Genomic DNA, 12,231 nt, shown 5'->3' with positions numbered 1-12,231 from the left:
CTTCTTATTATGAAAAATATTTCCAAACATGTGTTTGTTCCAGTGCGTTGTTACCTGACAAAACTCTTTTGTCGCTCTATCTAAGCTAGGATTGTTCCTCCAACTATTTTGAACAACTCTGGATGTTGCCACCACCACATCTTTTCAAATTTGAAGGGCTTGGATGCCTTATTTCCATAATCCTGGAATAGAGTAATAAGCAGAGGAGAATGTTCTGAATGAGTACGGGGAAGATTTGTAATGCAATATTTTGATTTCGTCGCTATTGGAACACAACCGTTTGCCATCATGGCATGCAAGTGACAGATCTAGTTGGAGATTCTTGTTCCTGCTCAAGTTTTGTGGGTTGTGTCTTTATCATATAGGCACAATTTAATTGGGTATGTCCCAATCTGCCACATGCTGTGCACAAAACATCTTCTCCTTCATACAATAGTGTTTGCTTATGTCGTCCTATGTGTGTTTTGACTGTGGTTTCCATCGGGACCTCAATACAAATACAAGCATATCTTCCCCGTAAGGTTACGGATGTACAAGTATCGATTTTAAGGAGACGACCAAGCTTAGATCCAATCCTAGATAAAATGGTACAACTCAGTAGGAAGTTCCGGTAATCGAACCCAAATAGCCGATGAGGTAACTTTTGTCTCAGAGGCTACAAAATTAGGCTGCCATTGATAAACTTATGAAGTGCTTTTTGCATACTTTCCTCCTTGAGGAATTTCACTATGAAGTAGTCAAATCCCAAATCGACCAATAGTAATTCTTCACAAACCTTATACTGATGACTCATACGCTTCCCAAACTATTTGATAATAACAGAGAATTTCCAGGGAAGATACAACCTGTTTTTGTCTTCAGGGGTTAAAGTGATAGTGTCGTCTTTGCCAGAATCATTTTCCTTCAGAGTGAAAAATGAAAACAGTTTTTTGTTGTTTTTTAAATTCTTGAAAATTCCGAAATTCAACTTGAAGTTGACTTTCAGAATTTTATGGTACTTGGATAAAAAATCATCATCTAAAATTAAACCTAAGCATGGCAAGGGAAGTACACTGGCACTATTACAACATCAATCATCATCCCCACTGCAGTGCCACAAGTGGAGTCCGGACCGGAGGATGTAAGCTAACCTTACCCCACAAAGTAGAGAGGTTGGTTTCTGGGCTCTTTGTGGCACCCTGCTACAATTGATGAAGCAAATACTGAACATATGCAACGATTATGACATTGGGGGGATTTTCAGTCACTTCCCAACATAACTGACTATTCAGATCAAAAACAAACTTCTCTACACCCATCAAGAAACAAAAAAATTGACGAAACAAAATCTGACACTAGGACTGCATCTATTATTTGTCAACAAATGAGGACTCTGCAAGATCAATGGCACGGACAAGAGCTGCAGCTTTGTTTTCACATTCATTTTGCTCATCAGCGGGGTCACTATCAGCCACTATACCTGCTCCAGCTTGGAGATAAGCAATCCAATCTCGTCGCTTATCGACATCCTTGTACGAGTACATAGTGTCGTAACGCGTTCCAGTTGGAAATACAATGGTTCTCAAAGCTAAGGCAATGTCCATTTCTCCGGTAAAGGAAATGCCTCCAAATCCACCGCTGTAAGGTCCACGCCTTGTGACTTCCAGCTGATCAATTAGCTCCATGGCTTTCACCTATACCAAGCAAGAGGCATGAATTATTTACACCCCCTTCGTGAACACACAAAAAATTAAAACTATACAACTATAAATTCCTTCATGAAACACCTCAGAGCATATCAATAGTTCTTACAAGTTCCAGATGGATTGACCTTAAACACATAACCGTACCAATATTAGCTTCAGCCCTTAGCCCCCTTCGCCCCTCTTTACTTCCAGAAAATAATAAATGGTTCACTTGTTAACACTTGATGCAAAAGAGACGATATGCATAAACTTTCCGTTCAGGATAGGAGAATTCATTATCAATATCTCCACCAACTGATCAAATTCAGTGAAGTGGAAAAACCATACTTCCAAAGACTAAGGGCATCAGTTTGGCTACTTCCCATAACTTAGACACTGAGGCAGCAGAAAGCACCCAGAACTCAAACAACCGACACTGCCTTTTCAAATAATTAATATTGCAAAAGTACAAGATGATTGTCGAACCTTGGGCGCTCCACTAACGGTTCCAACAGGCAGGGCTGCACGCAGAGCATCCCAGCTACTCAAATGGTCCAGTAGCTCTCCAGTAACCTGCAAATTTTGGACAAAACAAAACCTTGTAACAAGCCAGACAAATCATTATATTTCACAACATCCAAGTCTTAGTGATGATTCTCTAACCACTGAAATATGTAAGAAAGGAAGTAATGTAATGCATAAGAACAAGTGTTATTTGTAACTGGCATTTCTTTCAGGAAGCAAACTTTGTTGCACTCAGGAAACATACCTTATGCAAGTAACATGTAAGACCCCAATCAACGTAGAAGAAAAGCTATAATTAAATACAACTCGTATGACAAGAACTCACCGTGGAGCTGATGTGCATGACATGGGAATACCGTTCAATGTTCATTAATTTCTCAACTTTCACCGAACCAGGCTTAGAGACCTGAATTAAGAATCGAAGTTAGTCAAAGATGATTGTAGTGAAAGACGGCTTCAATGAAATGCTTACAAGGATTCTAATGTGAGAAGTTATCTAACAAATAAAATTCAGTAGGTACCTAGGAAGTCAAATAAATAGAAGCTCATTGAACAATAATGCCAACGCATAAAAGGAGGATGAATTGCATAAACACGGTACAATATATTAAGCACATGCCTATCTATGCTTTCACCCTATCTTTTGTTTTGATTTCTGAAATCTTTGTATTTGTCTTGAATTTCTCTATCAATTTTGGTCAAACTACCTAAAATCGATTGACCTGATCCGGTACAGATGCCACACCCACGTTGTGTCGACACTGGTGCGGCACCATATGTGAAGAATCTACACAACTTGGTCCAAAACAAGAACAAGATCATTACATGACAGAATGAGATGCTACCTAAATATTGACAACCTTAACATATATAATTACAGGTGAATGTAGTCCAGAGGAAGTAGGATCATATCAAAAGTAGCAATAAGCAATGTGAAGATGAGAATTACAATCAACAACATCAGCAATTATTTTCAGTTGTCCAGTTACAAGTCCAGACTCCAGCGTAGATTTATCGAATCTTGGCATATAGAAGATTATATACTGCGCCTCTAATAATGCAAAAATTCCATTAACCTATAGAGAGAAATAAAAAAAAAGGGAAATTAGGAGTGTTAACCTTTCCAACATCATTTCTTCCCAAGTCAACCAGCATTATATGCTCTGCACACTGTTTCTCGTCGTGCAAAAGTTGATTTTCCAACATATAATCTTCCTCAAGTGTCTTACCTCTTCTAATAGTCCCTGCTAGGGGCCGATTAGTAACTGTTCTCTGGACCAAAAAAAAAAGAACGGTTTTAGATCATTAGCAAAGTTGTTAATGGTAGACAAGATGACAGATGGAATTTGGGGTGAAATCGACATGCAATCTGCCAATTAGAATAGAGAACATTAGTTGATTTACCTTCTTCACTCGAGTAAGAATTTCTGGACTAGAAGCAACAAGTATACACCCCCGAGCCTGATCATAACATATCCTTTGTAAGAAACCTAGGAAAATAGAATTTGAAGAGTCAAAGTTTCAAGGAAAACAGGCATACCTGTAGATAAGTCATATAAGGACTTGGATTTACGATTCTTAGTGCTCTGTATACTTCAAATGGATCTGCAAATGTTCGTCTTTCAAAACGTTGGCTAAGAACAATTTGGAAAATGTCCCCAGCAAGGATATGTTCCTTGGCCTTTAAAACAGCCTTCTGGTAGTCTTCGCTTGTCATATTTGACTTTTTCAATGAAGTACCAAATAGGCTAGTATGAAGTTTTATCGACCCTGAAGCCAGCGTAGGACTAAAAGAAGAAACCAGTACAACCAATGAATGCGAGGAAAGGAGCAGAAAATAAGGTACTCATTATTGGAAGAGGAAGTGAAATTAACTTACGGTACAATATCATGTACTCTAGACAACAATGCTTCTAATCTGGTTGTACCATCATTGTAGGCCTCCTCTACTGAAGCAAATCGATCTAACCGCACCCAATGTATGACAAATGCTTTCTGGTATCAAGCAGAAATTTGAGTAACGGACCATAATACCTTGAAAAATAATTACCTTACTACTAGAAGTTGATCATGAAAGTAATCATGTAAAGAAATGCACATTATGCCTAAGCCAACACTAAAAGCTAACTCAATTCTAAAGCTAGCTCAAAGGGTGAGCTTTGCCAAACAATAACCCATTTCCTCTACCAATGTGAGACACTTCCTCCTCGCGACCAGGACGCGACATCATCTGAAGCATGGACAACATAATACGGGTATCCCACATTGGGTAAACCAAGAATGTAAATGATCTAGCTCTCATACCATGTTAAGAAATGGATCTAGGACATAACTCAACTTCAAAAGATAGCTCACAGAACGACGATTGTCTAAGAACATATAAGAAGAAAAATTGCCACAATCACCACCGATGTGGGATACTAACAACTCAAATCCATATATTCAAACCCAAAAAATTCAATGAAAAATAAAGAGAACAATCCATAATGAACGGCAAATATGCACGACAAATTGAAGAAACCTATCCAAGTACAAAAAGTAAAATTGAAGTGCTAATATTGAAGCACTTCAATGAGAGCTAAAGCATATGTTCATGAACCAGATAGGACATAGGAAAAAAATAGGTTAATATAAATCTGGAAAACAAAATAAATTGAAGGTTTGTTGGGGACAGAAAATTAAACTACCTTTTCCACATGATCAAACACAATTACATCATCATAAAGGCCTAGATGAAGATCAGGAAGGTTCCTATCATCCATTGGAGCATTTGAGAAAGGTAGCTTCTTTTTCTCTACGTAACGCACAGTGTCATATGAGAAAAAACCAACCCAACCTCCTGCAAAGGAAAAACTACAGCATTAGGTAGAGTTAAGTTACTCTCTTCTCAGATGAAATTTGTGTATAGAGATATCAATTGTCATATACATTCTGAAACCTTTGGGCCTAGTCTTATTCAACACATAATCTCTCTTCATCCTTCCCTCTTTCCAACTTTTGTTGATGTGGATTCTTACTTCATCCTAGATTTTTCAGATCAAATTCTTACTTTATTCAAATATATGAAACTAGCATAATTTTCAATTATTACACTCCTTAAATTGGTAGCGTAAATCAACATGACAGTTCTCTTCCTCTTCCATTCTCCCAATATAAATTAGAGTTACTAATAGATTTTTCTTTATATGTATGCCATCTTAAAATAGGATTCCATTTCACATCACTTCTTTCTGCTTCATGTTGTGGGAAATCAAAACCATCTAAATGTCTCTTGAATTACACTCTGTCACAATAACTAATAAACAAATTATTTTTATTTTTTTTAGATTTTATCCTTCCCTTTTCTTCAATGGAAAAGGTAATGATTTTATTATCCTAAAGGTATGTATAAGAGTTTTACATCAATAGAATGGATGCGCTGTACTACTGTTTGATTTAATGATATAATACTTTTCTATGATAACGTCTTAACAAGTAAACTATAATTAAACTATTATCACACAGAAAAAAATCATTCAGCTTACAATTGTTCTTTTCTACTTTGAAAACAATTTTTTTTTAAAAATAGCATCTCTAATTGAAGAAGACTCACTTTACGAATCCAAAAAAAAGTTGGAGAAAACGAAAATGGATAGAGAGCATGAAAAAATTAGGAAATTATGTGACCTTTGTTTGAAAAAGTGTTGCTAAAAATACAGATAGGGAGAACAACATAGAGGAGATGGATATTTCTACTTATTAAGGTCATTAAAAAAAATCATGAATGCCCCCAAGGCCTAGCTCAAGTGGCAAAAGGTGGAGGATTTGTGGCTTAGGTCGCAGGTTCAAGCCCCACACCATGCAAAGCGAAGCCCGGTATGTAAGTGGAGAAGGGTTAGAAGGGGCGGGCCCATTATCCACCGAGTTTTAGAAGACTGTGATTGGTCCAAAGGGCGGGTCACAGACAGTATTTCTTCGGTTATAACAAAAAAAGAAAAAAAAAATCATGAATGCCCCCAAGGCCTAGCTCAAGTGGCAAAAGGTGGAGGATTTGTGGCTTAGGTCGCAGGTTCAAGCCCCACACCATGCAAAGCGAAGCCCGGTATTTAAGTGGAGAAGGGTTAGAAGGGGCGGGCCCATTATCCACCGAGTTTAGAAGACTGTGATTGGTCCAAAGGGCCGGTCACAGACAGATTTCTCGGTTAATCAAAAAAGAAAAAAAAAAAAAAAAATCATGAATGCCCCCAAGGCCTAGCTCAAGTGGCAAAAGGTGGAGGATTTGTGGCTTAGGTCGCAGGTTCAAGCCCCACACCATGCAAAGCGAAGCCCGGTATTTAAGTGGAGAAGGGTTAGAAGGGGCGGGCCCATTATCCACCGAGTTTTAGAAGACTGTGATTGGTCCAAAGGGCGGGTCACAGACAGATTTCCCGGTTATCAAAAAGAAAAAAAAAAAATACAATGAATGAACCAAAAAAGAAAAGAAAAAAAAAAAAATCATGAATGAACCAAAAAAGAAAAGAAAGAAAAGTAGAAAGGAAAAGAAAAAGAGAAATATCAAAGGAAGAAAGACAAAAAAGAAGAAGACAAAGCATCAAAACAGGACCAAAAATGAAAAGAGAAAAGGCAAACAAGAAACGGAAAAGAAAGAACAGACATTAAAAAAAAAGAGCAACAAAAAAAAGCAATTTAATGAATGAAAAGCATGGGATTCGAACCCCTTGACTCGGGTTAACAATGATGCATGCAGCCACCTATACACCAAGATGCTCTATTGAACTTGGGTTGCCACATACAATTTAAGTAAGTTATCCAAATATTTTTCAGTGCTTTTACTGTTTTACATAGTCTCGGGTGGGGTGCATGGGTTCTCGTGAACCTGTATTTCTTCATGTTCATCCACCCCTATAGAAGGAAATAGAGGTCTTCCTTCTATAAGTTGAAGGAGTACAAAAGGTCTAACAGTTAGTTAATGTCAACTATAATACTCCTACTCCACAAGTAAAGACTTTTCAAAACATTGGATATTAAAAGTGAAATAATTTCCCCCATCATTAAAGCTTTCGCTATTCCTTTCTATCCAGATATTTAAAAGAACACAAGTACTAATCACATTCCAGTAATGTCTGCTGCCAGTGGATAGAGATTGTCCATTCAGACCATTCCAGCTACTTAAAGCAAGTTCAATACTCTGGCATGAGACACTGAACTACAAAGATAACGAGGAGCATTTACTAGATTTGTCCGCAGTGAAGCAGTAGATGATTCATTGACTCAAGCTAGATTAGTATTAATGCCAACAAACTAAAGCAGTTGAAGTATAATTTATTACCACAAAATGCTTCAGGAAGCTCATTTATGCATTGAGGTTTCCATTTTTCCATAATCCTACGAGGAATGCTCATGGGATCTTCCTCAAATTCCTCTGTTCTGCTTCCTTCAAGGTGATCCATAATTGTCACCATGTTCTCTTTTGCAACAATTTCCATTGTCGGCTGGGCCCCAATCACACTGTATCGACCCTAGCATAATTAACTCATCAACAAACACAGCAAGGTGTAATCAAGCAAGTAACATTTTTGATTGTTCAAAATTGTGCTGATGCAGTAGTGCATGTAATGAGAATACAAACATCAATAATTCCCTATGTGCTCTTTGTGAATCTCACTACTCCCTCCTTCCTGAAGAGAACTTCAGTATCACTATTTTGGGACAAAAGAAGTTTTTCTTTGTAGATTTGGCAAATGAAACAATTTGAACTATTTTCAACTATAAAAAGTTGTGAGTTATAGTACTTATACATGATTTCTGAATATATTAATTTCATTTCAAACCCATCATTTGTTTAAAGTTAAAGCAATATAATTTCCTTTGACTATTCCAGTTTCAATCAAGGAACTAAATGGAGGTAGAACAAGGAGCTTACAACATTAGAAGCTTTCAAACCAGGCTCTACAGACTCGAACAAGAAGCTCGGAGCTTCCCTATCATCTTCCTTCACTAGACAGCGGTAAGCAAGGACCGGAGTTAAGTGATCGGAGAATATAGACCTGTAGAGGGGGATCAAATTCCCATCCTTGGCAGCCTCCTTGAACTTCACTGAATCGTCCACTACACAAACTAAACCATCTCAGAACCAGAAAGCAGCCAAAAGTTACCATCATGAAATTAATGTCCAGCAAATTAAGTGAATAGATACGCACTATTGATAGTAGTGCAAACACACAAATGCCCTTGACTCTGTCTATATATATTACTTCATGTTTTTTATTCAACTTCTAAACGGGGTAGTCAAATATTGAGGTAAGCTCCTTTCTTGGTCGATTCCAAAAGCAAATGCACTCATTTAGAGGAGAGGGTGGCAACTTGATATTCCACGCATTCAATGATTAGTTCAAGTTAATTGCCACATAGGATCAAGAAATGCATCAGTAATCTGTGCCCAAGGGCGGATCTACATGGAGTTCAAGGGTTCTGATAAAAATTGCACCGTGTGTATATAGGATCAAATCTGTAGTTTATGTGTATATATTTAATATTGAACCCCTTCAACAAAGTAAGGAGCTTGGTTCAGCGGCTATGGGGGTTCAGAGCTTAGTAGGCGCGTGGGTTCGAATCTGGCTAGTAACATTTTTTCAATGTTTTAGCTTCAGCATTTATTGTTTTCTCTAAATAAATGAAACGGCTTCTCCTTTGTTATAATTGTCTCGGTGCTAATCATGTTTTATTTTTATTTATTCATTAAGCCTAATTATTAATTGCTTAATTAAATTAGTGATTGAAATCTGGTACAATGAAGAGCTAAGCTATATATCTTGGTTCCTTGCTTGTTTAATTCTCCTAAGTTCTAACTAATTTTTTACTTTACGATTCAGTAGCAATCAAGTGTAGCCTCTCATATGTGATCTAACATGCTTATTTGTCAGCACTATTTAGCATTTTTTTTAAACCCCCTCAACGGAAATCCTGGATCCGCCACTGTCAGCACCTACCCACTAAAAATCCTGAATCCACCTCTAAATTAAATGGAAGGAAGCCAAATTTTCTAACAGTTGAAGTAAGGTTTTTGAAAAATAGATATTAATTCTAAAGTTTCAGAGAAGCAGAAAAGGAAATGACTTAAACTTTTGGATTCATTTCAAAATCAAATATATACAGGTAAGAATTATTTATTTTTTAAAACAAAAAACATTAATGCCGCATATATAGCAGTGTAAGCAATGCAGCAGAATCTGAACAAGCCGAATTAAAATCCTAGAACTATTTTGAATTAAATAGGCATAGAGGATACCGAATGAAGGTGGCGAAACTAATTCAATAACTGAGATTTCAACAAATTAAATATCTAGGTAAGTAACTACAGCAGTAAAATTCATAAAATTCTGGATCCATCACTGAATTAAACAAGCACAAAGATTACCTAATGAAGGAGGAGAAACGGCAGCGGAGCATTTGAGAATCCGAAGTCGAGCAGCCGCTACAGGGGAACTAGAGAAAGAGAGCGAAGTGGCCCGGTGACCGGAGAAAATGGAGGAGCGGTGACCGGAGCCGGAGATAACCGGTCGGTGGTGAGATACGGCTAGGGTATTCATGAGTGTTTACAGCATTTGTGCTTTGAAAAAATGGAATGACAGTTATATGTTGCAGAGGTGAGTTGGGGAATTTGCAGTATGAGCGTATCAGTTTATAGGTTTTAGGTATTTGGTGAATTAAATGTGAATTTTTTTGGCAAATATAGACAGACCCCACTTACTAAATATTAGTCAAATGTAATATAATTACTCTTTCCGGTCCACTTTTATTTGTCATGTTATATTTTTTAAAAAGTTAACTTAACTAATTTTTAAAGTCAAATTAAATTACGTTAATTCGATAGATATTCAAAAACTCTCTGTTTTGCTTATACGATACGAACACGTACTAGTGAATCACAACCATTGGTTTTGTTAGATACATTATCAAAAGCTATACACAAATTGAATTTTTTTGCATATCAATATAATAAAAAAAATATGTAATAAAATGTTAGTCAAAGTTCTTATAGTTTGACTCTAAAAAAGAAAATTGTGAAAATCAAAAGTGGTGGGGAGGAATATTTATTTTAAATCATATTTTTGGTCATTTGATTTTCAAATTAATTATTTATATTTAATTATTTTTTTTCTAAAAAATGGACTGACATTATTTGAAATCTCCTAAAATATATAGAAATAGAGTGATAATAAGAAGTGTAATAAATAATTATATTTAGTCAATTGATAAATTATTAAAAATACACACACAAAAAATTGAACAATATTAACGAGTAAGATTACATATAACATGAAATGTAGTTAATTTTTTAATTGAGTGTGTTCTTTTAAAGAAAATATTTATTTTGCTTAAAGCAATTATATTATAAGAAATTTAATGTCTTTTCAAGACATTTTATAAATGTCTCATAATTATTAGCATTTATTTTAAAACACATAAGTTCAAAATTGTATTCTTGTTTATTTTCTTGAGGAAAAAAAAACACATACATAGTAGTATGAACAGAACTATATGTAATTTTGATCATCGATTACATTTAAAGAAAATTTAATTGAAAATTTTAGAACCCATACTTACTTTAATTTACTATATTGTGTATTATTAAGTATAAAACATAATTTTAATTAGAGAAATATTTATTTATTATTATTTGCATGGAATTTAATTGTCTGCTACAATAGAAAGTCATATTATATGAAAATTAAATATTTTTTATCACATAATGTATATCTTAATTATGTATTATTTTATTTTACATACATTAAAATGATGTAATCTAGTTTATCACTTTAATTAAGTAATTTTATTAATTATATGTTTAAATAAATTTAAATTACATACTTCGATATTTTTAAATATAATTTAAAATATTTTTTAATGATAGTCAAATTCACAGTACTTTAAATATGGTATAGAACTTATAAAAATTATATCGTTCATAATTGTTGACCATAATTAATATCAACCTAAAGATTACACGTTGTAACTATTAAAGTAATTATTGTCATAATTTTCTTGTACTCAAAATATATTAATTATGCCAAAATTGAAACATAAAAAAAATATTGGCTATATTATTTAACTATTTTTATAATTTTTTCTACAAATTATAGCAAAAATATTTTTTTAGTTATAATATTTTGTTTGAAATAATTTATTATGACTAAAGATCACTATTGTTGAAATAAATTTTGTCACGAGGCAAACTTATGATCAGCTAAAAATTTATTATAACAAAAAATCTATTTAGATCGCTAATTGTTGCCATAAATTTTAAAACTTGAAGTAAAAATATTTATTTAGTTGTAATATTTTTCTCCGTCACTTGCCTCCTCTTATACTTTTGTTACAAAACAATTATTATGAAATTGAGCTAATATTTTTTATGATTAATCAATTTTAATTTTATTATCATAATTTTTTTTAAAATAGAGGTAGGTGGAGATCGAAAGATCTAAGATAGGGAAATGGAAGAATATTTTGGATAAGTTTTATTAATGTTATCGAACTTTGAGTTTATCAAACAAGAAAATTACTTTCTTTCTTTTTTTGTTATACAATTGTCATTTAACATTAAAATTTACTACAAAAAAAACTTTTTATTACATGGAAATATTCTATCTTTAAAGTTTATAATGAAAAAAAAACATTTTTAGTTATTTTTAGGAGGAGTCTGTGAAATTTTTGCTATATAAATGAGTATATTAATAAGGAAAAAATAGTCACACCATATTTTCTTTAAATATTTGATTATAATGCTTTAACATTATGTATAGAAATCAAATTTTACGGAAAAACAAATGTAATATTGTATACACCAACAAGTTTTGTGTTACGAAGAGATATACTAAAAAAATATTTTTAAAACTATCGTGAATATATGCTTTCCATTTTATTTTACTTGGCTCATATACTAAAAATATATGTTTCAATCTACTCGTCATTTTCATAAATCAAGAGAATTTTATTATATATTCATCATACTGTCCTTAGTGTTAAAGATCTATAAAAAGTAGTAGAAATCAAATTTAGT

At 34.1% G+C, this 12,231-nt stretch overlaps 1 protein-coding gene across 2 annotated transcripts; it reads right to left on the bottom strand.

Moving 5' to 3' along the window:
- Window positions 1-1,001: 1,001 nt before the first annotated feature.
- Window positions 1,002-9,874, bottom strand: LOC102595737 (anthranilate synthase alpha subunit 2, chloroplastic-like). 2 transcript variants are annotated; one of them, XM_015307172.1, is made up of 11 exons: window positions 9,586-9,874; window positions 8,092-8,285; window positions 7,498-7,687; window positions 4,877-5,028; window positions 4,069-4,184; window positions 3,730-3,976; window positions 3,594-3,650; window positions 3,309-3,461; window positions 2,515-2,595; window positions 2,151-2,237; window positions 1,002-1,673 (listed from the first exon to the last, which is right to left on the bottom strand). In XM_015307172.1, the coding sequence occupies exons 1-11, from the start codon at window positions 9,755-9,757 to the stop codon at window positions 1,350-1,352; spliced, it is 1,773 nt and encodes a 590-aa protein (XP_015162658.1). In that variant the 5' UTR covers window positions 9,758-9,874; the 3' UTR covers window positions 1,002-1,349. The 2 variants fall into 2 exon arrangements, with proteins under 2 accessions (XP_015162658.1, XP_006344046.1); XM_006343984.2 differs by having other exon boundaries at window positions 8,092-8,276.
- Window positions 9,875-12,231: the final 2,357 nt, after the last annotated feature.

Source organism: Solanum tuberosum, unplaced genomic scaffold, assembly GCF_000226075.1.
Source record: "Solanum tuberosum cultivar DM 1-3 516 R44 unplaced genomic scaffold, SolTub_3.0 scf00052, whole genome shotgun sequence".
Taxonomy (NCBI): Eukaryota; Viridiplantae; Streptophyta; class Magnoliopsida; order Solanales; family Solanaceae; genus Solanum; species Solanum tuberosum.
This window is presented reverse-complemented; position numbering and strand designations above follow the sequence as displayed.

Bases quoted from the DNA above. Each gene is read 5' to 3' on its own strand.
- LOC102595737 (XM_015307172.1), bottom strand. From the start codon at position 9,757: ATGAATACCCTAGCCGTATCTCACCACCGACCGGTTATCTCCGGCTCC. The intron at 7,688-8,091 runs GTAAGCTCCTTG...TAATTATGCTAG, and splicing joins GTTTGAAAGCTTCTAATGTT to GGTCGATACAGTGTGATTGG. The intron at 3,462-3,593 runs GTAAATCAACTA...TTTTTGGTCCAG, and splicing joins TTCTTACTCGAGTGAAGAAG to AGAACAGTTACTAATCGGCC.